Genomic DNA, 27,376 nt, shown 5'->3' with positions numbered 1-27,376 from the left:
ATAAATCCATTTTTGTTCAGTTATAAATTAACATATCATATAAGACCAAATTCTCCCCCATCATAAAGCACAATAAAATTTATATAACATATTAACTAAATAATTATAAGCAGGTGTACCTATAAAGCCCCCACAGAACCACTATTGTCCACGCTTCATATAATTGACACACCAACCCAATTGTTCCTGTAAAGTACAATACCATTTATATAATGTAGTGCTCAATAATTATAACGTAGGTAGTACCCCCCCTAAAGCCCCTACAGAACCACCACTGTCCATGTTTCATATAATTGACACGACAACCACGTTCTTGCTAGCTTCGTGTCGACAAACTATACATCTTTTAGTTTCTTAAACCCTAGCTTTCTTTGCTTTGAGACCGAAAGCTAATGGTGAAAACCCAGATTTCTATATTTAAATTCAAACAGAGAGCCCACAGATATTTCAAGGCAAACCAAATTCTGCACGTCTCATTACTAGTTGTTCCTCCATCTCATGTGGTTGCTCGCGTAACTGATTTGGACACCGCTATCACAGAGGCGTAGGGCTATATCCTACTCAATTTAGCTAAAGCATAGCCATCTTTCGTGTATAAATTGGTGGCTACAACTCGAATTGTATTGTCTGAGTTTGCTCTTCATAGCTACTATGGTTTGAGCAAAGGCTTAGAATTCAAAATCTGAGTTTTCTGCATTGTAGAAAGAAATATATTTTGTGGTTTGAGATCAGAGATTTGTGAACGATGGCCGGTCCACTGGAGTATCTTTCGGATCTGCTCAGAGGAAGAGGAAGTAGGAAGCACAAAAAGATGAAACAGATGCAGGTATAAAAACCCATACTCATTTGATCTCAATGTTGTCAGTGTGTCCATACCCATCAGCCCAAGAAGATAATATAACGTAGAGTAAAATGCTAAACATTGTTAATCTCACTTTTGAATTGTAGACTGTAGAGCTGAATCCGAAAACCTAAACATTGTTAATCTCACTTTTGAATTGTAGACTGTAGAGCTGAAGGTTCGCATGGACTGTGATGGCTGTGAGCTGAAAGTGAAAAACTCTGTATCTTCTATGAAAGGTATGTATGGAGATCCAAGCTGTCTTGGAATATCAGTGTGAATCTATTTTAACCGTGGATTTATAAAACATGCAAATGAGCACCAGAATGGACATACACATGTTCTCATAATGAATTGTAGAATGCAGCACCACTAAAACCTGTCCGGTTTCTCTTAAAAAAAATTGAATGCAGTTTTCTTGAAAGCTATCATAATGCTGGTGTTGGTGTTACTTGCACGTGTGAGGTCTGTGGATGTAAACAGAAAGGAGCAGAGGGTGACAGTGACAGGTTACGTGGAGGCAAACAAGGTGCTGAAGAAGGTGAAGGCCACTGGGAAACGTGCAGAGCTGTGGCCATATGTGCCATACAGTTTGGTTGCTCAGCCTTGCGCTGCCCAAGCATATGATAAGAAAGCCCCTGCTGGGTATGTTCGGAAGGTCGAGTCCAACACATTTTCAAACCCTAATCCCACAGACGAGCAGTACACAACGCTCTTTAGCGATGACAACGCGAATGCTTGCAGGATTATGTAAAGTTGAATAGTAGAGATTCCTCTGAAATAGAGATAATCTATGAAGCTTTATCGAGAGAACAAATTTTATTCACAAAGCTAGTGAAATATCTTAATGAACTCTACTCATATTCCTCAAGACTCGTTTTAATTGTAAAGATCATCGAATCTGCTGCTTTGAATTCTTATGAAGAAGTATTATTAAAACCTTGGGAGCTTTTGATAAACGGTTATGTACTTTTTGGGGACCGTGAAAAGCATTAGACAGAAAAATCGAAATAATATCACGTTATGTTGATATGGCTTCTTTCAAAGAAATCACCAGGTTGCAGATTGAGTGTGTGCAATGTTAGATTTGGTTTCCTGCAATTGCATTGTTAAAACCTCAAAAGCCATGTAAGTTGGGTCTTCACTAAAAATGTTTCTGCAGAGCATCGTTGTAAGAATATAAGGGGCCCCTTCTAATCAAAGGGACTCTGGATTGACAATTGGAAAATCATTCACCGTCAATTAATTAAAAAGAAAATTATTGCACAGAAATATGTACCATCAAATCGCAACCTTTAACCCTCAACTCATTAATTCAAAACAATATGTACCATCAAATCACACTTATACAATTGAGCGTGGGCCTGACTGGTCCCCAAACCTAAAAAGTGTTGACGTTGATTAGGATGATTTCTAACCATTATAATAAACCAAGAGTGATTCATGTTTTCTCCGTTAATTGATATTAAATTGTCAGTAACCTATCCCAAAAATAGCCCAATTCCAATCTCAAGTGTTAACCCATTTCATATTGTTCTATTTGAGTGGCTTTACGGCAATGCATCCCACTGAACTAGCCAGACGTTAACGACACCATGTCTGAGGTTGAGGTTATTAACGACACCATGAGAGGAATGGACGCCACTTGCTAGACAGATTAGAAGATCAAAGTACCACAAATGTTTTAATTGATTGTAATGGGTATTCCTTCTAACGTCGTGTCGCTGGTAAGGGGCTCAAATACAAAAGCTAAGATACAAAAGCTTCATTATGATATAGTCATTCTTTTAGTGGAATTCTATGCCATCGCCCAATTTTCTTCAACTTCCATCACTAGGGTACAAAAGCTTCGTTAATGAAATTATTTTTCAAGTCTTTAGGTTGGTTTGTACAGAGAGTTATCATCGTATAGGGTTGGAGCATAATTTAGAAATCAAGCTTACATTTGTAATAGAGTTCTTGGCTGTATTTTTTAGTACATAAATGTATTCAAAATTGTAGTGGAATGCAAAAGGATTCTGCAAGGGAATATAGAATTTCTTGTAAATTTGAAAATTAGCTAGTGCCTAAATTTTTGGTTATGGGTTTATTGATCTTGAAATTTTGTTGTAGTCTTCTACCTATTACGGTTACAAGTAATATTCCTTTTACTTGACTTTCTCTTTCTTGTATATATAATACAATATGTAAAATGTAGTTTATAACACATTTCAAACTATAAGGAATTTGGTTGTTTACTATTTATCAATATGTTGTCAAACCCTTCTTGTTGTGAAAATCTTATTTGTTTCTGTTGGCATTATGACACAGATGTGGCGCTATGCCATCAGTGTTGTCCTTGATGGCAACTCACTCAACTGGAAAATCATATTCACGCCCTCAAAATGATAGAAAATGAGATACCCGCACGTGCACCTAACAAATGTTGCGGACCTCAGGTGCTCCGAACAAGAAGTGCGGACATACCTGCAGGATCTTTGAACAAAAGATGTGGACGTCAAATTCACTCACTTTCATGGAGAGAAACGCGTGCACGTGGGAAATTCTATGGTTGATCCATGGTATTTAGTCTGACGCTATTGATCCTATGGCTTTGGTCCGTGGTTTTGCATCCTAAAGTATTGAACCCAGGTTTTGGGTCCCTTGTATTGGAATTCTATGGTTTTGGTCCATGGTTTGAGTAAGGGCTTGCCTACAAAAAGGAAATGAGATCATTTGGTTGTGCACTCAAGTGTTGAATATCTTAAGACGAACAAGATCTGAAATACTGGTAATCAGTTGGTGAGTTATAGTTGAACCTGAGCACGAGAAGACAGATCAACTGAGGGGTCGTGATCTCGTTGGCGCATGATCAGATCTGTGAATCTGACAGTCGAGGGTATATCTGAGGACTGATAAACTATCTTTATCCGGAGGTCCGAAAGCCAAAAACAGTTCAGGTGCGAAAGTACACAGATCAGAAGATGCCCCAAGTGCGGAGGTGCGCGGAGAAGCCGACAGTTCAGGTGCGGAGGAGCACAGTTCACATATGGGTGAAGGTGCGGAGGTACGCAGTTTAGCGACAACTGCAGGTGCGAAGGTACGTAGTTTAGCAACAACTGCAGGTGTGGAGGTACGCAGTCTGGCGACAACTGCAGGTGCGGAGGTACGCAGTTTAGCGACAACTGCAGGTGCGGAGGTGCCCAGTTCAGCGACAGGTGCAGGTGTGGAGGTCCGCAGGATCGACAGAGACAGAGTGCGGATATCCGCAGGTTTATATTGGTGAAGTTCCGGACTTTTCTTGAAACTCATTTTAGCTGCTTTTTACTGCACTGTTTTAGGTTCAAAATAAGTGTCTGGTTACTGGTATTGTTTTCTGGTTACTGCATTCTGAGAAGCTAGTGGTTGATTCAGTAGTTGATTATAGAAAGGAGATCGGTTGATGCACATGTACTTAATGTTTGTTTAATGTTCATGGATCCAGTCTGAAAATTTATAAAACTTGGTCCCTCGAAGAAAAGAGAAGGTCGAATCCTTCAGTAGGTGAGCACCTACGTGCTAGTAGCTCAGCTAGTACAAGAGCTAAGGGGGTTGTAACTCCCTTCCAGGAGAGTCTGGCAAACGAGAGAGGGTTGTAACTCTCTCCAGGTTGCAGCCTGCGTACTGGTAAAGGACTGCACCAGTACAGAATCATTGTAAAAAGAAGTTTCTAATTGAAGGAAGATAGAGACACATTGCAACAGGTGGCTTTCACCCACATTGGGTTTCCACCTTATATCTAGTGTTCTTTGGTGTGACTGTCTGTTTTTCTTGTTCGTGTTCATTATTATATGGCACTGACATTCAAATTAATGGTCAACATCTGAAGAATAAATTAAATTATAAATCTAGAGGGTATATTGAAAAGAATTTGATAATACTGGTTCACCCCCCCCTCAGTATTATTTCTAACAATTGGAATCAGAGCAGGTCCTTCAAAAAAAGCTTGATCGCTTGAAGGAATATCTATGATCATGAACAACTACGAGAGAGAAGCATCGATTAGGCCACCAATTTTTTATGGGACAAACTTCGTATATTGGAAGGTAAGAGTCACTTCCTATCTTAAATCTCTTGGTACAGAAGTCTGGGATATCATAGATACAAGGTACATTTTTTCGTCAGCAACACCTACAGATCCGGCTGGTAAGAAGCAATATGAAACAAATGCAAAGGCTATCAATACTCTATTAGGATGTTTATCTCAATCAGAGTTCATCAAAGTTATGCAGTACAATTCCGCAAAAGAAATATGGGATAAGATCGTTCTGAGCTATGAAGGAGATGAACAGGTAAAACAAGGAAAACTTCAAACCCTTAGAATTCAGTATGAAAATCTCAAAATGTACAATGATGAAAGTGTGGCTAACTATTTTCTACGTATAGATGAGATTGTTAATTGTATGAAAAACTTGGGTGAAGAAATAAAAGAGGCTATTGTGGTTGAAAAGGTACTAAGATCTTTGTCCTCTAAGTTTGAATCAAAATTTTCTGCAATAGAAGAAAAACAGAATCTACAGCAACTTACCATGTCACAGCTACACGGGATTCTAACTGCGTACGAAATGAGGAAAGGAGGACCATCAGACAGGAGAGAAGCTTCATTCAAGGCTGCAGGCAAAGGAGATCGCTATGAGTTAGGACATATGTCAGAAGAAGAGGAAGAATCAAATTTTGTCAAGAACCTTCAACGGGGTGCTGGAAGATTCAGAGGTAAGTTACCTTTCAAATGATTTTCTTGTGGAAGAGTTGGTCACTATGTTGCTAAGTGTCCTTATAAGGATAAGCTTAACAAAGGTAAGGAACCTGTTAGATGGAACAAGAAACATAATGTAAATAAGAAAAGCTATTACACTCATGAAGACAGTGATGGACTTTCAAATAGTGATGAAGATGAACAAGGTAATAATTATAGACTTTTAATGGCCTTTGAAGATGATGATTTCATGGATGCTATAGATGAAGAAGGTCTGTATGAAGAAATTTCTAAACTCAAAATTTGTTTAGAAGAGAAAAATATGATTATTGATACTCTGCAATTCCAACTGGCTGAAAGGGAAAAACATCATGAAAAGTTGGAATGTGAAATTGTGGGTCTTAGAAAAGAGATTGAGAAAACAAAAGCGCTTAATCTTAGATTTGTTAAAGGATCTAAAACTCTAGATGAGATTATCAATGTGCAACGTTCTCCTCTAATCAAGACAGGTCTGGGATATAATGAAGAAGCATCTCAAGCGCAGAAACCATCCACCTCCAAAAGTTATCTTGATGCAGCAAGGAGGAGTGAACAAATTGACAATCGACAGCAAAGGCACTATGGAGATCACCAGGTAAATCAGGGACAATTTACCTCAAGAATGAACAAAGACTACCAGGTAAATCGGGGGCAATCTACTTTAAGGATGAACAGAAGCTACAACCAGCCACAGGTAAAACATTCTCAATTTGCCTCAAGAATGGATGTCGATAGAAACTACAATCATTCGGTTGGTAGATTTGATAATCGCAGGAGTTTTTCAATGGCCAAGGTTTCTCTTGTCATAACTTTGGTCACAAAGCAGCTCAATGTGTATCCTATAAGACAATCATGACTAGAGAAGCTCAAAAACAAAGAAGTATGACTGGGATCACGAAAAGAACCTACAATAACTTTTCTGCCCTTGAGAATGAAATTGAATGTTCTATTTGTAACAACTTCAGTCATGAACATTCTGAATGCAGGAGTAGGTTTCGGAAGACAAAGGAACAAGCCTCAAATACCAAAACATGGAGATTGAAAGAACCGCAACCAGAAAGATGTGGTATAGCCTTATATGCGGAAGGGAAAGAAAATAAATGGTACATCGACAGTGGATGTTCGAAACATATGACGGGTGATAAAGGAAAACTTCAGTCATATAGTGCCTTAGAAAGGGAGAAGAAGGTCTCATTTGGAAATGACACCCCTGTGCTCATAAAAGGTAAAGGTTCTGTTCAGTTGAAAGAAAAGGTCAAAGCTGGAAATGTTATGTATGTTGATGGCTTAAAGCATAATCTATTGAGTGTCAGTCAGATGTGCGATCAAGGAACGGAGGTAATATTTCGATCAAATGGATGTAGTGTTCGTGATCTTGATACAGGAAAAACAATGATCAAAGGCATAAGGACTCCAAATAATTTATACATATTCAAAGAAGGACAACATCAATGCTATCTGAGCAAGAACGATGAACACTGGTTATGGCACATAAGATTGGGGCATCTTAGCTTCTCAGAGGTAAGGAAATCATGCAAATACCAGGCCGTTTGTGGTCTTCCAGACATCAGAATTCCAGATAACACAATATGCAAATCGTGTCAGTTTGGTAAGAAAACTAGAACTAACTTCCCTGAGAAGGAAGGATCAGCTAGCAGGCTTGAACTTGTCCATACTGATGTATGTGGTCCATCTAGGAAAAGGTCACCTTGAGGAGAAGAATATTTTATATTATTCATTGACGACTTTTCAAGGATGTGTTGGATAGGACTTATGAAGCACAAAGACGAAGCCTTTGAAAAGTTCAAATCATTCAAAGCCTTGGTGGAGAACAAATCAGATCACAAAATCAAATGCCTCAGGTCTAATAGAGGTGGGGTGTTTACCTCGAATGAATTTTTCAATTTTTGTGAAGAACATGGAATAAGAAGGGAATTCTCTACAGCTAGGACTCCTCAGCAAAATGGAGTAGTCGAAAGGATGAACAGAATGGTTCAACAAATGGCTCGTGCTATGCTTCATGAGTCTAGAACTCCCGCAACCTTCTGGGGTGAAGCCGCATTTGCTGTAGTTGTTATTCTCAACAAGACAAATATTTGGGTAAACAACACTCAAACTCCTCATGAGCTCTGGTCTGGTGAGACTCCTTTGGTAAAACATTTCAAAATTTTTGGAAGCAAATGCTATATTAAAAATAATGATGAAAATCTTGGCAAGTTTGAACCTAGAGCAGATGAAGGCATTCTCCTTAATTATTCTCCTCATAGCAAAGCATACAAATGTTACAATAAAAGGCTTCGAAGAATTGTTGACAGCATTGATGTAGTGGTGGATGAAGAAGAAAACACTCCGAGGCAGGTAAGATCTGAAGACTTCGAAGATGATGAGGACTATCCATCAAGATCAAATCAGATTCATGATGAAGAAGAAACCCATGAGGCACCAGAGGAATAGATAAGGATAGAAGAAAAGACTCCATCCAGGTATGTTCAAAAGAATCATCCAGAATCTCAAATTTCGGGGCAAAAGGAGGCAGGTATACAAACAAGAAGAACAATTGTAGAAGCTTCAAGCTATTTGGCATTACTCTCCTCCGCTGAACCACAAAATGTAAAAGAGGCATGCAAAGATGAATGCTAGGTCAAGGCAATAGATGAAGAACTTGAGCAGATCAAAAAGAATAACACTTGGGAGTTGGTTCCTAGACCAAAAGATAAGAATTTCATAGGGACAAAATGGATCTTCAAAAACAAGTTGAATGAAAATGGGGAAGTAATTAGAAACAAGGCCAGACTTGTTTGTAAAGGGTATGCTCGACAAGAAGGAATAGACTTTGAAGAAACTTTTGCTCCCGTTGCTAGACTTGAGGCCATCAGAATGTTCCTTGCTCTCTCTAGCTTTCGGAAGTTCAAAGTATTTCAAATGGATGTGAAATCAACCTTTCTGAATGGAGACTTAGAAGAAGAAGTGTACATTGAGCAACCAGATGGTTTCATCCTTGGGGATGATCCAAATCTTGTATGCAGACTAAAAAAGGCTCTCTATGGTCTTAAATAGGCTCCAAGGGCTTGGTACTATTGTTTGGACAAATACCTTGATCAACAAGGTTTTTCAAAAGGATCAACAGATAGCAATCTTTATATAAAAATTGAAAATGACAAATTGCTAATACTTGTTGTGTATGTAGATGATATTATCTTTGGCAGCAATGAAGAAGCTATGAGTCAAAACTTTTTCTTGGTAATGCAGAAAGAATTCAAAATTTCATTGCTTGGAGAGTTGACATATTCTTTTGGTCTACAAATCCAATAAAATGAAGGCGGTATCTTCTTATCTCAAACCAAGTACCTCAAGCAGATCTTGAAGAAATATGGCATGGAAGATTCGAAACCAGTATGTACCCCTATGGTTACAGGATGCAGCCTCAGTGCAAATGATGAATCAGCAGCAGTGCATCAACCAACCTATAGATCCATGATTGGAAGTCTGCTTTATTTGACAGGTACCTGACCAGACATCATGCATGCAGTGGGAATAGTTGGAGGATTTCAGGAAAACCCAAAGGAAACTCATCTTCAGGCAGTTAAGAGAATCTTCAAGTATCTTCAAGGAACTCAAAACTATGGCTTATGGTATCCTAGAGATACAGATCTCACACTTCATGCTTATACAGATGCAGATTGGGCCGGAAGCATGGATGACAGAAAAAGCACTAGTGGTGGTGCACTCTTCATGGGTTCCATATTAGTATCTTGGTTCAACAAGAAACAAAGCTCAATAGCATTATCTACAACTGAAGCAGAGTATGTGGCTGCTGCATCTTGTTGCACACAACTTCTTTGGATGATGCAAACTTTGCAGGATTTTCAAATCACTTGTACTCCACCTATCTCCATCCTATGTGATAATACAAGTGCTATTAGCATTTCAAAGAACCCAGTCATGCATTCAAAGACCAAGCATATACTTATCAAATATCATTTTCCTCGGGAACAAGTGCTTGAACAAAAGGTCAAGTTGGAGTATGTTCCCTCTAAGGAAGAAGTTGCTGATATACTCACCAAACCATTGCCCAGGGAGACCTTTGAATTATGACCGTGGAGAATTTTTTTTCATTTTTGCAGGGTTTCTGCGGTGGCGAATTTGCAGATCAGATCTGTACGTTTTGGTGCTATATCTGCAGAATCTAATTGCAGATATGTATTCCTTGTGAAAAAATACCCAAATTCAAAAAAAAAATCAATTGAATCGGAGTCCGGATGAAGGAGATATCGCTGATTTAAAAATCAGTGGGGTTGCAGACAATTTTCAGGACAGTGAGTTGCGGCGCAGATCTAGAAGTCCTGGTGCCAGATCTGCAAGATCTAATTGTAGATCTGGAATCTTTGTGAAAAAACACATGATTTCAAAAAAAAAATCAGTCGAATCGGAGTCCGGATGAGGGAGATATCGCTGATTTAAAATCAGCTCTTTTTGCAGAAATTTTGGGTGACGGCGGGAGAGTAGCAGCGCAGATCTGAAATTCCAGTGTCTAAATCAGGATTTCTATCACATGGGCAGATGCAGAATGGTTGTTCCATTTCCAAAAACAGGTTATAATAGAGATTCTGAGCAAGATTGACAAAACTGTGACATTTTCAAATTTTCGCCAAGTCAGTGATTTTCTTTTCCAAACCATTCATGGCTTCTAGCCAGGATCTATATTTTATAGGAAAAGATGATGGTCCTACTATTGAAGAATACATAAATAAATACAAGAGGTTAGTTAGACCCGTTTGGAAATGGTGGGTAGTGCAGAACTTTACAGATGAGGCAACCACATGGTGGGGATTACTTAACCAAAAGAAGTGTTCCAACCTCCCCGATGAAGAATTTGAAAAGTTACTTTTAGACAGATGGTCTCATGCCAGAAAACAAGATAAGGAGAAACATGTGGGTCTATTTCCTACTGGTATATCCTTATTGCAGGTTCATGGATTGATTCAGAAAGAGAAGATCATTGTTTCTATCAATCCTAGTTGTAAACATAATTTTATCAGTGTTAATTTGGCAAAAAAGTTGCAAGTCCCAGCAAAACAAATTCAAAATACACAGGTTGATGATAAGGATGTTCAAATCTATAAGGATTTGAAGCTTTCTATGGATAAGTATGTGTTTCATGGTGATTTTTATGCTTCAGATATGGATAACATGGATGTTGTTTTGGGATACCCTTGGATGGAGTTAGTGGGTACTATCAATATTAATGTGCAAAAGAAATTCCTGAAGCTATGGCATAAAAAGAAGAAAATTACATTACAGGATATTTCCATCCATAAACAGGTAGAGCACATGGAGGCTGAAGCAGAAGATGTTCAAGGGACTGACATATCAAATGATGAGCCCTTAATGATCAACAATCAAACACAAATAGAGGCTGAAGAAGAAAAGGTTACAGGTGCTGATACATCAGAGGAGGGCTCAGTGGTTGAAGTCATATTGAAAAAGAAGACACCACAACAGGCACCACAGCAGGGTGAAGTCAAGCAAAAGCCGTCGTGGGTTAAAACTTCAACATATCATCACCCACATCACCCTGCAAGACAACCATCAAGATGGAAACCAAGTAGTCACATGACGGATAGAAAGGAGAGACGATCCACCTACTACACATCAACACAGAAGAGCTGCCACGGTCAACTTCCATCTCAAGTGAGCGAGGCACCAGCGAGATCGAGGGTCCACCTTTCTCTTGGATGGCTAGATGCACGTGCACGGTATCAGTGGACTACTCTTTTGAATAGATCTTATTATTTGTGTTCTTCCCATGTTTCGGGGTTGAAACATGCTTAGGGGAGTGGAACGTTATATACCTAAGGGGGATACTATGGGGTGCCAAGGGAGGTACCCAAGGTAATAATGTAATAATGGGATGGGCCATAGTAATAAATAAAGTGGTTAACCCATGTCATGTAAGGGACCACAAGTAGTTAATAATAATGTAAAGGGCCCATGGTATTAGTTGATGGTATGAGGAAACCATGGTAATGATGCATGATATTGTATGTATGAGGCCTATATAGAGGCTAGAGACTCCACATGGAGAGATATGAAGAGAAGTATTATTGTATGAACAGGCATATGGCTTGTGGAGTGTTCTCCTTCCTTAAGGAGTGAATGTATGGTGTTGCCCTACCTCAAGGGTTTTGATCAATAAAGAATCATTTCATATTATTTATGGGTTATTTTTTATTCTCTTATATTTTCATATCAGATCTATAATATTTCTAGGTTAGATCTACAACAATCTTAAGACGAACAAGATCTGAAATACTGGTAATCAATTGGTGAGTTATAGTTGAACTTGAGCATGAGAAGACAGATCAACTGAGGGGTCGTGATCTCGTTGGCGCATGATCAGATCTGTGAATCTGACGGTCGAGGGTATATCTGAGGACTGATAAACTATCTTTATCCAAAGGTCCGCAGGCCAGAAACAGTTCAGGTGCGAAGGTACGCAGATCAGAAGATGCCCCAAGTGCGGAGGTGCACGGAGAAGTCGATAGTCCAAGTGCGGAGGAGCGCAGTTCACATACGGGTGAAGGTGCGGAGGTATGCAGTTTAGTGACAACTACAAGTGCAAAGGTACGCAGTTTAGCAACAACTGCAGGTGCAGAGGTACGCAGTCTGGCGACAACTGCAAGTGCGGAGGTACGCAGTTTAGTGACAACTGCAGGTGTGGAGGTGCACAGTTCACCGACAGGTGCAGGTGCGGAGGTCCGTAGGATCGATAGAGATAGAGTGTGGATATCCACAAGTTTATATTGGTGAAGTTGCAGACTTTTATTGAAACTCATTTTTGCTGCTTTTTACTGCAGTGTTCTGGGTTTAGAATAAGTGTCTAGTTACTGGTATTGTTTTCTGGTTACTGCATTCTGAGAAGCTAGTGGTTGATTTAGTAGTGGATTGTAGAAAGGAGATCCGTTGATGCACATGTACTTGATGTTTGTTTAATGTTCATGGATCCAGTCTGAAAATTTATTAAACGTGGTCCCTGGAAGAAAAGAGAAGGTTGAAGCCTTCAGTAGGTGAGCACCTACATACTAGTAGCTCAGCTAGTACAAGGGCTAAGGGGGTTGTAGCTCCCTTCCAGGAGAGTCTGGAAAACGAGAGGGGTTGTAGCTATCTGCAGGTTGCAGCTTGCGTACTGGTAAAGGACTGCACCAGTACAGAACCATTGTAAAAATAAGTTTCTAATTGAAAGAAGATAGAGACACATTGCAGCAGGTGGTTTTCACCCACATTGGGTTTCCACCTTATATCTGGTTTTCTTTGATGTGACTGTCTGTTTTTCTTGTTCCTGTTCATTATTATATGGTACTGACATTCAAATTAATGGTCAACATCTGAAGAATAAATTAAATTATAAATCTAGAGGGTATATTGAAAAGAATTTGATAATACTGATTCACCCCCGCCCTCTCAGTATTATTTCCAATAGTTTAAAATATAATTATATATGTAATTTTATTTTTTCACTTACTAATCAATAATCCCCAACATTGTTACATGATAAAGCTTGCAATTATACTGGAATTTTTGGCCTAATTTTTTTACTACATAAATGCATTCAAAATTATACGAGCGTGGAAATGTATTTGGCCAGGCTTCCATCCCGAACATAAAACTTCTTGTAAATTTGAAAATTAACAAGCTGCTTAAACTTTTGATTATGGGGTTGTTGATCTTTAAACTCAATTGTAGTCTTGTAGTCTTCTACTTGTTATTGTTACAAGTAATATTCCTTTTACTTGACTCCTTTTTCTTTTATATGAAATACAATTTGGAAAATCTAGTTTATGACACATTTCAAGCTATAAGACATTTTGTTGTATACCATGTCAAACCAATCTTTTCATGATCTCAGAAAAATCTTATTTTTTCGAAATGTAATTTACATGTAATTTAATTTTTGCAGTTACTAATAAAAAATCCTCAATATTTTTACTTGATAAAATTATGAATATTGGCTTTGTGGATTGATATTTAGATAAATGTCATGGAGTTATAATTTTTTTTTAATAAACTTTTAAATGGAGTTTAATTTTATTTATAAAAGAATGAAATCTCCTCAATATTTTTACTTGATAAAATTATGAATATTGGCTTTGTGGATTGATATTTTGATAAATGTCATGGAGTTATAATTTTTTTTAATAAACTTTTAAATGGAGTTTAATTTTATTTATACAAAGAATGAAATATTTAATAGATAATATTAATTTTATGTGTTTTTTATTATAAATTATTTTTTATATAATAATGTTAAAAGATTTTAGTTTTACTAATTTGGTAAATAATTTGTTTTTGTAGTCATGTAGGTTGAAACTTTTGGAAATATTTTGTAACTATTTTCTTCTTAAATGTATATAATAAGAATAGTAGCTTATATATATATATATATATATATATATATATATATATATATATATATATATATATATACCATTAGATCAAATGTTTGTGGCAAAATGGTATACAAATGTATCAAAGGCGATTACAATTTTTTGCCTAAATGCAAATTTATTCTTTTTGGAACATGAGATATGAGATATTCAATTTTAGTTAATTATTATTTTTAAGATTAATTTAGCTACTATGTAGCACTAGTATATTGATGAAATCATTATGCCAAATTGCAATATAGGATATATCTAATAACTAAAGTGCACCTTATTAGTCCCTACCAAGGCAGAATATGCACATAATGAAAATGTGATTTGAACAACTCCCACCAAAATTACTACTTCATAATTGAATTACAAGATTTTGTTTTTTTTGGGGAAATATAAATTTTCAAACTTTGTCATATAAATATGAATATAATAGTGCTTTGTAAAATAATTTCATAGAATATTAATTTTCATTATCTTACTGATATAAAGAAATATATTAATCTTATCCATATTATACTAATATTAGTTTAAATATTTTAAAGAATACTTTATATGTATCATACTACATGTTTCTATATGCAAATTTTGTAGCAACATAATTCTTAATTTCAATGGGAGGGACTACCCTACCCTACAATACTTGTTAGGTTAATGGTATTGATTTTATCTCCACTAGATATTACAAAAGTTTTGGGTATTTGAAAAAGGAAAGATTGAGATTTATTTCCAAAATAGTTATGCTCTTATTTTTCTTTTTATTTATTAAAAAAATGTCATATGATGAGGCATTATGTGAGATAAGTTATGTTTTATTTGGACGCGTGGTATTTAGAAGCCATGATATTGCCATGGCAAAGTGGAGGTGAACCTTATCATATATTTTTAAAATGTATATATGTTTAACTTATATAAATTATTTTTATAAATAATAATAATAATAATAATAACAATAAAGTTATTTTAATTAATTTTTATGATATTTTTTAATTGTTTAGATGGATATCTTGGACTGATACTTATTGATGTTTAGCACCTAATTTATTTAAATAGTTGCATTAGTATTAATTTTAAAAAACACACAAACAAAACAAAACAACTAAATTTACTAAAATTAACTTATTTTCACCATATAAATTATTTTGAGAAATCATGATGATTTTAGTTTGTTTAAACTTTGACAAAGGAAAGGGACAATTTCTTACTCATGAATTTAAGAAAGGTATATATTTAAAATAAAGTAAATTTAAAGCATATTTTATAGATAATTTTCAGATTATATTATATAGAGATTAAAAGAGTTAGATTATAGTAAATGGTTTTGATATTATTTTTATCAAATTTTAAATATTAAATAAAATTTATAAATGTAAATGAATAATTTAAAAAAAACATAGTTTTATAATTTATATTTAGCATAATTAAAATTATTATAATATAATAATATTTTAAAGGTTTAATAAAATTTATTTATAATGACTTTTAACTTATTTGTTAATCTTTAAAAACTATAATATATTTATTATTTATTGACAAAATTTGAAAATTATAATAAAGGTAAAGATAAATTAAGTAGTATAATATATTTGAAAATTGAAATTCATTAACCACTTATCACTTTTTAGATATTATTTTCCTTAATAAATAATATTTATATCTTACATTCGAAAAATGAAAATTGATTTTTTTTAATATATACTTTATATCATTTTTAAAGTTTTTATTTTTTATTTAAAATTTTGTCTTTTCACTTATAAATATTTCTTTCTTCAATCTTTAACCATTTTTTTCTTCAGAATAGAAAATTATAATGACTACTTTTAATACCACCGTTTTTGAATGTGATTAAAATCTTTTTCCTTTTCTTTTGAATGCAATTCAAAGTAATAGATATTTTAAATCATCTTACCTTTTCGAAAATAAAAACCGTTAAATTTTTATCTTTAATTTTTTTGTCACGATCCCCACAATATAGCTATTATAAAAAATAAAAATAAAAATGATAAATAAAGTGAATATCTTACTTTAAACTTCACGGTCACACTCCTAACCACACAAGAACACACGGATGAGACCCCAACTACGTGGTTCAAATTGCCGAGCACGATGGCTCAATCTCCAATTATTATGTATGAATATATTGGGTTCATTTCTTAACCTATACGCGTCGGCACACACTACAGCTTATTAACATGAATGTTGGTCCTTGGCATGCACCATAGTTGTTGCGCATATGTTTATTTCCTGGCTTATGAGTCTTAATAGTTATGTCAATGTTCGTCTTGAATGATTTATCCAACGGGAAATCTATCCGGATTCCTTTCCGGCGCCAGGTGGGAACTGAGGTTTGATGGCCTTACCAACCCCTTGCCAAGTGGCCTGGCACAGTTGTGCGATCACGTGATCTCCTTGGGCGCCACGCCGTTGGTCTTCGCGCCAGGACTCCCGCTCAAATCAACGGTGGGGATTCACTGCCCACATCCAAGGGCTCTCACGCGTTCAAGGGTTTGGAGGGTTTATACATATTCCATCGTTTCATCCTCCTGGTTCATTTGGGTATGCGAGACAGTCCCGCGGCGCATCTTACTTGCCTGTTCTGAGAGCTATCCCTCCATTGCTGCTCCGAATGAAATGACTCTGCTACCACAAACGTTCAGGTATGTATATGCCGCCTGTCGCACATATTTGTCTTGCTCAGTCTATATATAAATGTATACCATGCGTTTGTTTCAGCTTGGGGTTAACTGTTTACTTTGAAATGTATATATGCTAACTTCCGGCTAACTTGTGGATGTGCAGGCGGGTCACGGCCATGGCCTTTCCACTGTTTGCAGTGTGACCGAACCGTCCTCATCAACCCCTCAGGTATGACATCTTCTTATCCAGAAGCGAGTCTTGGGTTTACCTCGATGATAAAATGTTCTGTACATGTGAGCACCGTATGGGAATTTGCCAGAGGTTTTTCTTCATGGCGCTCATTTCACTTGTCTCCAGGGTTTCCGCGTTCGACCCATACCACTGGTTTATGGTTCGTGGCCGACCATCCCATGCTGGAACTTATGCAGCGTTTGGTTTTGGTTTTATTTAAGCTATTGTCTGATGTAGTTCTTGGCATATATGCCGGTTATGTTGTATGTACATTTGGACAGTAATTTTCTTCGGCCTCCAAGCCGATTTAATTGAACTGGTTTAATTTTGGCGACCAAACGCTCGCCCTTTTTCTCATATTATATATGATGTCTAATGGTTATTCTACAGAACTTCATACTTGTTTTTCTTTGAGATCTGTAATGTATTCCCCGGTCCACCGGGCATTTGCAATGAAACGTTTCGCTTTATATGCTAATGGTTATAGCGACTGTTTGAGTTAATATTATGGTTCTGATTACATGCTTTTCCCGTATACTGTGATTATATTACTTTGTTTCCTACAGTCGGCTGGGTCTGTTCCATTAACGGTCAATTCCCGTTCTATGGCGCCATTACCCTTGCTTACAGTATTATGGTTTATTGTTTCCGACTGTTACAGAGTTGAACTGACTCTGATGTAGGTCTTTATAAAGTCGTGCATGCATACATTTGTTTCGTGATATTTGTTTGTTCCTACAGCGAGGTATGTGGCCGTATACCCACGGCTAAGTGCGTTCGCTCTGAGGTGGAGTATGGTACAGTTTCTGTGGTGCTTGTAACTGTTACATTGTATGCTTTAGCCGGACTAACCCTGGCGCAGCGTTACACAATACATCTTGTGATTTGCTGTAATACATGGTACATGAAGCGAATCTTGCCTCTGAACCCTCGATGCAGGGATTTGCCATATATTTACATTTCTGTGTTCGATAGCTAAACCCTTCTTATAATCTTGAAATAAAATTGGTTTTCTTTTGACGAATACTGATTCTCTGTACCGAAAGATATAATGCACCTCTTGAATTGTTTCCTTTCGTTCTTGCTGGGCGCTAAGCCCTTTAGGTACTCATTATGTTGTATTGTTTAAATAATTTCTAACGTTTTAAACGTCATTCTATTGGGTTCTCAGGACCTCATAGATACCTTCGTACTTACATATATATTACTGCTTGTTTACAACAGATAGACTCTGAGCATTTATCTACTCATAACAGGTAGTATCTAAGTATTTACTTAACCTATGTCATACTACCCTTCTTCATAGATATTCTACTGTTACAGTTTCCTTAAGTTCTTTTTTTTTAATTACTAAAAGAGATTCAGACTCAGGCTATATCTACTATCCATACCATTCTGTATACAGTTTATTTGAGTTAATCTCTGTGATAAACTCGTACCTGGTCTGCCAGTTACAGGATTCGGTGCTCCAGAAGTTCACCTACATTTTCAGCTTGCTCTTGACCACCCAACCTTGAGATCCATCACCACATGGATTCTCCCCCCGAGCTATCTTGCAGGCCTACAGCCCTCAACAAGATTCCTGCACACAGTGCTTGGGTTATCTGGTCCTTACCAGACTTAACCCGTTTTCTTGTTTTCTTCCCTTTTCTTTGGAATCCCTCCTGTCTGTCCCAACAGCCCAGGAGTTTCCTTTCCCAGGACTTTTCCTGAGTGAAAGGGTAGTTTCTTCAGTTTCATAACTGATTTCTTTTCTTTTAAAATCCTCCACCCAGAGGCTGCCAGCATTTCAAAAAGAAATATATATTTCCAATGTATTTAATTTTATCAATAAGATAATGTCATTATAGTTTCTTTAAAAAAAAAAAAAAACAATAACTGAACAGCAACTTCACATCAGTTTCTTACCACAGTAACATTTCCACATTTACATTTTTCCCGGGGTCATCACATCTCCCCCTCCTGGGATTGGACATCGTCCCGATGTCTACTTCCCTTAAATAAGTCCGGGTAGACTTTTCTAATGAGTTCCTCGTCCTCCCAAGTAGCCTCATCAAGCCCGTAGTGCTGCCACAGCACTTTAACTTGGGTAATAACTCGCTTCCGCAGCCGCACTTCTCTCCGGTCGAGAATGCTCTGTGGTTCGACCAGAACCTCGCCTTCCGGCTCGACCTGCAGACAACAATACTTTCAGTCAGTTTCTGTTGAGCACAACTGCTTAACGAAAACAACCAGATTAATTCTTACCCGCACATCTTGCCATCTGATCACATGTTTAGGATCGTACACATATTTTTTTAGAACAGAAACGTGGAAAACATTGTGAATTTTAATATGACTTGGCAGGGCGAGTTGGTAAGCCACCGGCCCCACTCTTGCCAAGATCTGAAAAGGCCCAAAATACCGAGGAGCCAGCTTGGCGCACCCACTCCATTGCAGTGTGCTTCTTCTGGCTTGGATCCTCACAAACACATGGTCACCCACCTGATATTCTTTGAATCTTCTTCTTCGGTCCGCAAAACTTTTCTGTCTATCCTGCGCAGCCTTTAAATTGGCACGCACTCTTTTTACCATGTCTTCCATTTCTTTAAGCATATCCGGACCCAAACTCAGCTTATCCTCAGGTCCACCCCAACTTGAGGGTGTGCGGCATTTCCGTCCATACAAGACCTCAAAGGGACTTAGCTGCGTCGACGTATGATATCCATTATTATACGCGAATTCGACCAGGTGTAAATACTCTTCCCATTGGTTTGGTTTCAGCATCACATATGCTCTCAACATATCTTCCACCACCTGATTCACTCGTTCGGTTTGACCATCGGTCTGTGGGTGATAGGCTGTGCTAAAGTTCAGCTGTGTTCCTAACTCAGCAAACAACGTTCTCCAAAAAGTGGATGTGAACTTTACATCACGATCTGAGATGATTACTTTCGGCAGTCCATGCAGTCTGAACACGTTCTGCATAAAAAGGTGAGCAATTTGCACAGCCTTATAAGTGGACTGCACGGGTATGAAGTGTGCTGCCTTACTCAGCTTATCAACCACCACCATAATGGAGTCATTGTTTTTCTTCGTTCGTGGCAAACCGGTTATAAAATCCATGGAAATGGTTTCCCATTTCCACTCCGGAATAGGTAAAGGTTGTAACAGCCCGGCCGGATGCAAATGTTCTGCTTTAATCTGCTGGCACTCCAAGCACCGCGCCAAATACTCGGCTACATTCTTCTTCATTCCCGGCCAATAATATTCTTTTCTAAGTGTCGTGACCATCTTTTGGTATCCTGGGTGGCCAGTGTAATGGCTGATGTGAAATTCGTCCAAAATCAGATTCTTAAGGTCATTCTGATCAGGTACATACAGTCTTTTATTGAAGTACAGCATTCCGGCACTGTCTAGTGTATACCCTTGCTGTACTTTTCCATTAACTGATTGTTGTACCTGCTGTTTTATTTGTTGATATTCAGCATCTTGATCTGCTGCTGCTTTTATTTGCTCGAACAGAGAAATCCGCCACTTGCTGATCGAAAGTTCACACAAGCACTGCACCTTACGACTTAACGCATCAGCCACCCGATTCTCTTTACCTTTTAAGTGTTTAATCTCGAAATCGAATCCACTTAGGAAATCTGCCCAACGAGCTTGTCTTGTATTCAGGGTAGGTTGGCTGAAATAATTTGTCAAGCTGTGATGATCCGTTAATAACAGAAATCTTCTCCCCAGGAGATAATGTCGCCACATTTTCAGCGCATGAATAACAGCTGTTAACTCTAAGTCATAAGCAGAGTATTTCTGCTCATGATCTTTTAGTTTTCTTGATTCATACGCAATTACTTTCCCTTCCTGCATCAATACTCCTCCCACACCTTCCTTACTTGCATCAGTACATACCACGTAATCCTTATTAGGATCAGCTATACTCAAAATGGGTGCGGTGGTAAGTAAGTGTTTCAACCGTTCGAAGCTCTGCTGACACTCTGGTGTCCACCTAAACACCTTCCCTTTTTTCTGTAAGGAAGTGATAGGGTATGCTATCCTTGAGAACCCCTCCACAAATCTTCTATAATAGCCAGCTAGTCCCATAAAGGATCTGATATCAGTTACATCTTTGGGTATGGGCCATTCCATGATAGTCTTTATCTTCTCAGGGTCCACTGCAATCCCTTCTTTGGTAATTACATGGCCTAAATATTGGATTTCTTCCTTGAAGAAGTCGCACTTACTAAACTTAGCGTATAACTGGTGTTCTCGGAGAGTTTGCAGCACTACCCTAAGGTGCTCCTCGTGTTCCTCTCGGGAACGAGAATATATCAAAATATCATCTATAAATATCAGCACGAATTTGTCCAAAAATCTATGAAACACACTATTCATCAAACACATAAAGGTGGCAGGTGCATTGGTCAAACCAAAAGGCAGCACCACAAATTCGTAGTGCCCGTAGCGCGTTCTAAAAGCTGTTTTGGCAATGTCCTCTTCTTTAATCCTAATTTGATGATAACCAGACCGCAAATCGATCTTAGAGAATACTTTTGCCCCTTTTACTTGATCAAAAAGTTCATCAATCCGAGGCAAGGGATATTTATTTTTGATCGTGAGCTTGTTCAGCTGACGATAGTCTATGCACATTCGGAGAGTTCCATCTTTCTTTTTAACAAATAATACTGGAGCTCCCCACGGTGATACGCTGGGGCGAATGTAATTCTTATCCAACAGCTCTTGTAGCTGCATTTTTAACTCTGTTAATTCTGGTACGCTCATCCGGTATGGTGCCCTTGACACTGGTGCTGCCCCTGGTGTTAGCTCTATAGTAAAGTCTATATCCCTTTTAGGGGGCAGCCCCGGTACCTCTTCTGGAAAAACATCCGCAAATTCCTGTATCACCGGAATATTGTCCAGTGCAGATGTTTTGTCTTTCCGGTTTGCATAGCCGACTTGAATAGCGTAAATTTGACATTTCTTTCTGAGGCATCTAACTAGCTGGGATGCGGTAATGGGTCGGATCTGCACGGGGTGCTTGATTCCCTGTAACTCCTGCTGCTTTCCAAGGTCATATTTGTAGTAAATGGTTTTGGTCTTGCAATTTACCAATGACCAGTGTTTTTCCAGCCAATCCATACCAATCAGAATGTCGTATGAACCCAACGGAAGTACATTCAGGTCTACTGTTATTGGCTGTCCTGCTACTGTTAAAGAGCAGTTATTAATTTTTGCCAAGACTCGTCTCTTGGCTCCCGTAGCTAATTGTACCAGCCATGGATTTCTGAACTTTTCAGATTGTAGCTTACACTGTTCTACTATCTTTGGGCTAACATAACTTAAAGTAGCTCCTGGATCAATAAGAACAGCTATAGAAAGATTTGAAATTTTACCTTCAAACTCCACCATGGTCGGCTGGTATTCCGCTTGACGATCATCCAAAGCTGCGTTAATCCTTGGTACACTGCGCGCCACCTCCCCAACGGTCGATGCTTCGTGAATCTGAGATATCTGGTCCACTCCTTTCCGCTGCGGGCAGTTCTTAACATAGTGCGGTCCTCCACAACCCCAACATTGGACCGGAGGTCTGGCCATCCCTTCAATTTCCGGTCTGGCAAGCTGTTCGCTTACCTTGCTCTCACTGGCTGGCTTAGCCCGGAAGGTACTTTTTGTTACATTTCTGCTGATTTGTCCTTTGCCAGCACCCTTACTGCCGTTACCGCGACTCCCTTTGTTATTACCAGCAGTTCTGTTACCCCTTCTTTCATTCCATCTTTTATTTGGAACGTCTCCTTTTTGTTTATTCTGTTGGTAACAGATTCTTGCTTTACGGATAGCCTCATCCATTGTTCTAGGATTGTCAAACTCAATTCGTTCTCTTATATAGACAGGTAAGCTACTCACAAATCTCTGCACCTTGGCCTTCTCTTCCTTAATATATGGCACATAGCGAAGCAGGGAAGTGAAGCGGTTAATGAACTCATCCATAGACTGCTGTCCTAGTCGTAAATCATGGAATTCTCGTGCTTTCTCATCATAGAAACGCTCGGTTAGATATCTCTCCTTGAAGTATTTCTGAAACTTTTCCCACGTTATGATCTGTTCACTCACTCCTTTAACAATCTTAATTTCTTCCCACCACAGGGTTGCTTTGCCCTGTAACTGGAAGATGGCCAGCCGAGCCTTCAAATTATGATCATACTCATACAGCTGGAAATACTTGTTCATGTTAATTAACCATGCCTCCGCCGCTTCCTCCTGTTCCCCATCGAAATATGGAGGTTTAATTTTTCGAAATTCCCCCTGCAACTCCATCTTCTGTCGTTTCGAGGTCTGTTGTTCCAGTACATTATCAGAATGGTCCTCCTTCTCCTCTGAATTTTCAGGTGCAGTTTGATAATTTCGTTCTTCTGTTACCCTCTGTTGTTCTGCACTGGGATTAGCTAACGGTGGGTTTTGTCTGTCCGACAAACTCTTCAGAATTCTTTCCTGCTCCACCGTCAAACGCGCATTATCTTCTCGCAGACGTGCCATCTCATTTTTCAGCTCTTGAACAGTTTCTAATATCGCCAGGTTGGTACTGCGTGTCTCTTCACCAAGCTGTACCCACAGCTCTGGGTTTTCCCGAAGAACGCTGCCAGCTCCCTGCATTTCTTCTACTTTCTATTGTTGACTGTTAGCTGATTACTGTTTCTCTATTCCCCTAATTAATAGAACAAGAAAGTCAGTCAGTTGATTTAAATCCCTTTTATATGTATATAAGATAGTCATCCATACAACTGAATACTACTGCTCCAGAGGCCACAGTATTGGAGCCTCGCTCTGATACCACATTGTCACGATCCCCACAATATAGCTATTACATAAAAAAAAAAATAATAAATAAAGTAAATATCTTACTTTAAACTTCACGGTCACACTCCTAACCACACAAGGACACACGGATGAGACCCCAACCACACGGTTCAGGTTGCCAGCACAATGGTTCAATCTCCAATTATTATGTATGAGTATATTGGTCATTTCTTAGCCTATACGCATCGGCACACACTACAGATTATTAACATGAATGTTGGTTCTTGACATACACTATGGTTGTTGCGCATATGTTTATTTCCTAGCTTATGAGTCTTAAAAAACTATGTCAATGTTCGTTTGAATGATTTATCCAACGGGAAATTCCATCCGGACTCCTTTCCGGCGCCAGGTGGAAACTGAGCTTTGATGGCCTTACCAACCCCTTGCCATGTGGCCTGGCACAGTTGTGTGATCACGTGGTCTCCTTGGGCGCCACGCCGTTGGTCTTCGCGCCAAGACTCCCGCTCAAATCAACGATGGGGATTCACTATCCACATCCAAGGGCCCTCACGCGTTCAAGGGTTTGGAGGGTTTATACATATTCCATCGTTTCATTTCCCTGGTTCATTTGGGTATGAGAGACAGACAGTCCTGCGGTGCATCTTGCTTACTTGTTCTGAGAGCTATCCCTCCATTGCTGCTCCGAATGAAATGACTCTGCTACCGCACTCGTTCAGGTATGTATAGGCCGCCTGCCGCACAGATTTTTCTTGCTCAGTCTATATATAAATGTATGCCCTGCGTTGGTTTCAACTTGAGGTTAACTGTTTACTTTGAAATGCATATATGCTAATCTTCGGCTACTTGGGATGTGCAGGCGGGTCACGGCCATGGCCTTTCCACTATTTGCGGTGTGACCGAACCGACCTCATCAACCCCTCAGGTATGACATCCTCTTAACCAGAAGCGAGTCTTGGGTTTACCTCGATGATAAAATGTTCTGTACATGTGAGCCCGTATGGGAATTTGCCAGAGGTTTTTCTTCATGGCGCTCATTTCACTTGTCTCCAGGGTTTCCGCGTTCGACCCATACCATTGGTTTATGGTTCGTGGCCGACCATCCCATGCTGGAACCTAGGCAGCGTTTGTTTTTGGTTTTATTTAAGCTATTGTCTGATGTAGTTCTTGGCATATATGCCGGTCATGTTGTATATACATTTGAACAGTAATTTTCTTCGGCCTCCAAGCCGATTTAATTGAACCGGTTTAATTTTGGCGACCAAACGCTCGCCCTTGTTCTCATATTATATATGATGTCTACTGGTTATTCTACAGAACTTCATACTTGTTTTTCTTTGAGATATGTAATGTATTCCCGGTCCTCCGGGCATTTGCAATGGGATGTTTCGCTTCATATGCTAAGGGTTATAGCGACTGGTTGAGTTAATAATATGGTTCTGTTTACATGCTTTTCCCGTATACTGTGTTTATATTACTTTGTTTCCTACAGTCGGCTGGGTCTATTCCATTAACGGTCAATTCCCGTTCTATGACGCCATTACCCTTGCTTACAGTATTATGGTTTATTGTTTCCGACTGTTGCAGAGTTGAACTGACTCTGATGTAGGTCTTTATAAAGTCGTGTATGCATATATTTGTTTCGCGATATTTGATTGTTCCTATAGCGAGGTATGTGGCTGTATACCCACGGCTAGGTGCGTTCGCTCTGAGGTGGAGTATGGTACAGTTTCTGTGGTGCTTGTAACTGTTTCATTGTATGCTTTAGCCAGACTAACCCTGGCGCAGCGTTACACAATACATCTTATGATTCGCTGTAATACATGGTACATGAAGCGATTCTTGCCTCTGAACCCTCGATGCAGGGATCTGCTATATATTTATCTTTTTGTGTTCGTTAGCTAAACCCTTCTTATAATGTTGAAATAAAATTGGTTTTCTTTTGACGGACACTGATTCTCTGTACCGAAAGATATAATGTACCTCTTGAATTGTTTCCTTTCGTTCTTGTTGGGCACTAAGCCCTTTAGGTACTCATTATGTTGTATTGTTTAAATAATTTTCTAACGTTCTAAACGTCATTCTATTGGGTTCTCAGGACCTCATAGATACCTTCGTACTTACATATATATTACTGCTTGTTTACAACAGATAGACTCTGAGCATTTATCTACTCATAACAGGTAGTATCTAAGTATTTAATTAACCTATGACATACTGCCCTTCTTCATAGATATTCTACTGTTACAGTTTCCTCAAGTTCTTTTTTTTTAATTACTAAAAGAGATTCAGACTCAGGCTATATCTACTATCCATACCATTCTGTATACAGTTTATTTGAGTTAATCTCTGTGATAAACTCGTACCTGGTCTGCCAGTTACAGGATTTGGTGCTCCAGAAGTTCACCTACATTTTCAGCTTGCTCTTGACCACCCAACCTTGAGATCCATCACCACATGGATTCTCCCCCCGAGCTATCTTGCAGGCCTACAGCCCTCAACAAGATTCCTGCACACAGTGCTTGGGTTATCTGGTCCTTACCAGACTTAACCCGTTTTCTTGTTTTCTTCCCTTTTCTTTGGAATCCCTCCTGTCTGTCCCAACAGCCCAGGAGTTTCCTTTCCCAGGACTTTTCCTGAGTGAAAGGGTAGTTTCTTCAGTTTCATAACTGATTTCTTTTCTTTTAAAATCCTCCACCCAGAGGCTGCCAGCATTTCAAAAAGAAATATATATTTCCAATATATTTAATTTTATCAATAAGATAATGTCATTATAGTTTTTTTTTTTTTTTTTAAACAATAACTGAACAACAACTTCACATCAGTTTCTTACCACAGTAACATTTCCACATTTACATTTTTCCGCGGTCATCACATTTTTATTATATAATTGTTTTTTATGTGATTCGAATAGTTTTCCTATTTTTTTTAAATAAAATTCAAAGTAATAAATATTTCAAATCATCTTACCTTTTCGAAAATAAAAATGTTCAATTTTTTTATTTTTTTCAAGAGATATTTGGTCACTCTACTTTTAAAATTAAAATTTGAAGATTAGGATTAAAACTCCAAATACCTCGAGACGAAATAAATCCATTTTTGTTCAGTTATAAATTAACCTATCATATAACACCAAATTCTCCATGATAAAGCACAATAAAATTTATATAACATATTAACTAAATAATTATAAGCAGGTGTACCCTATAAAGCCCCCACAGAACCACTATTGTCCACGCTTCGTTTAATTGACACACCAACCCAATTCTTCCTATAAAGTACAATACCATTTATATAATGTAGTGCTCAATAATTATAACGTAGGTAGTACCCCCCTAAAGCCCCTACAGAACCACCACGGTCCATGTTTCATATAATTGACACGACAACCACGTTCTTGCTAGCTTCGTGTCGACAAACTATACATCTTTTAGTTTCTAAAACCCTCGCTTTCTTTGCTTTGAGACCGAAAGCTATTGTTGAAAACCCAGATTTCTATATTTAAATTCAAACAGGGAGCCCACATATATTTCAAGGAAAACCAAATTCTGCACGTCTCAATACTAGTTGTTCCTCCATCTCATGTGGTTGCTCGCGTAACTGATTTGGACACCGCTATCACAGAGGCGTAGGGCTATTATCCTACTCCATCTTTCGTGTATAAATTGGTGGCTACAACTCGAATTG

The 27,376-nt window shown here is 38.3% G+C and overlaps 2 protein-coding genes across 2 annotated transcripts; both read left to right on the top strand.

Moving 5' to 3' along the window:
* Positions 1-534: 534 nt before the first annotated feature.
* LOC149163909 (heavy metal-associated isoprenylated plant protein 23-like) lies at positions 535-1,705 on the top strand. Its single transcript, XM_089430837.1, has 3 exons — positions 535-826; positions 1,005-1,082; positions 1,302-1,705. Exons 1-3 carry the CDS (start codon positions 746-748, stop codon positions 1,593-1,595), a joined length of 453 nt encoding a protein of 150 aa, XP_089286963.1. The 5' UTR covers positions 535-745; the 3' UTR covers positions 1,596-1,705.
* A 14,607-nt stretch (positions 1,706-16,312) lies between these two features.
* On the top strand, positions 16,313-24,931 carry LOC149163908 (uncharacterized). The gene is made up of 3 exons (XM_089429299.1): positions 16,313-16,683; positions 16,826-16,891; positions 24,743-24,931. Exons 1-2 carry the CDS (start codon positions 16,313-16,315, stop codon positions 16,863-16,865), a joined length of 411 nt encoding a protein of 136 aa, XP_089285425.1. The 3' UTR covers positions 16,866-16,891; positions 24,743-24,931.
* Positions 24,932-27,376: the final 2,445 nt, after the last annotated feature.

Source organism: Pinus tabuliformis, chromosome 5_1 (assembly GCF_031772625.1).
Source record: "Pinus tabuliformis cultivar Carrire ecotype Pingquan chromosome 5_1, CPIR1, whole genome shotgun sequence".
In the NCBI taxonomy this organism is placed as follows: Eukaryota; Viridiplantae; Streptophyta; class Pinopsida; order Pinales; family Pinaceae; genus Pinus; species Pinus tabuliformis.
This window is presented reverse-complemented; position numbering and strand designations above follow the sequence as displayed.

Coding starts and splice junctions, on each gene's coding strand:
- LOC149163909 (XM_089430837.1), top strand. CDS start 746: ATGGCCGGTCCACTGGAGTATCTTTCGGATCTGCTCAGAGGAAGAGGA. Junction 827..1,004: donor AAAAGATGAAACAGATGCAG/GTATAAAAACCC, acceptor TTTGAATTGTAG/ACTGTAGAGCTGAAGGTTCG. Junction 1,083..1,301: donor CTGTATCTTCTATGAAAGGT/ATGTATGGAGAT, acceptor TTACTTGCACGT/GTGAGGTCTGTGGATGTAAA.
- LOC149163908 (XM_089429299.1), top strand. CDS start 16,313: ATGATTTATCCAACGGGAAATCTATCCGGATTCCTTTCCGGCGCCAGG. Junction 16,684..16,825: donor CTGCTACCACAAACGTTCAG/GTATGTATATGC, acceptor GTGGATGTGCAG/GCGGGTCACGGCCATGGCCT.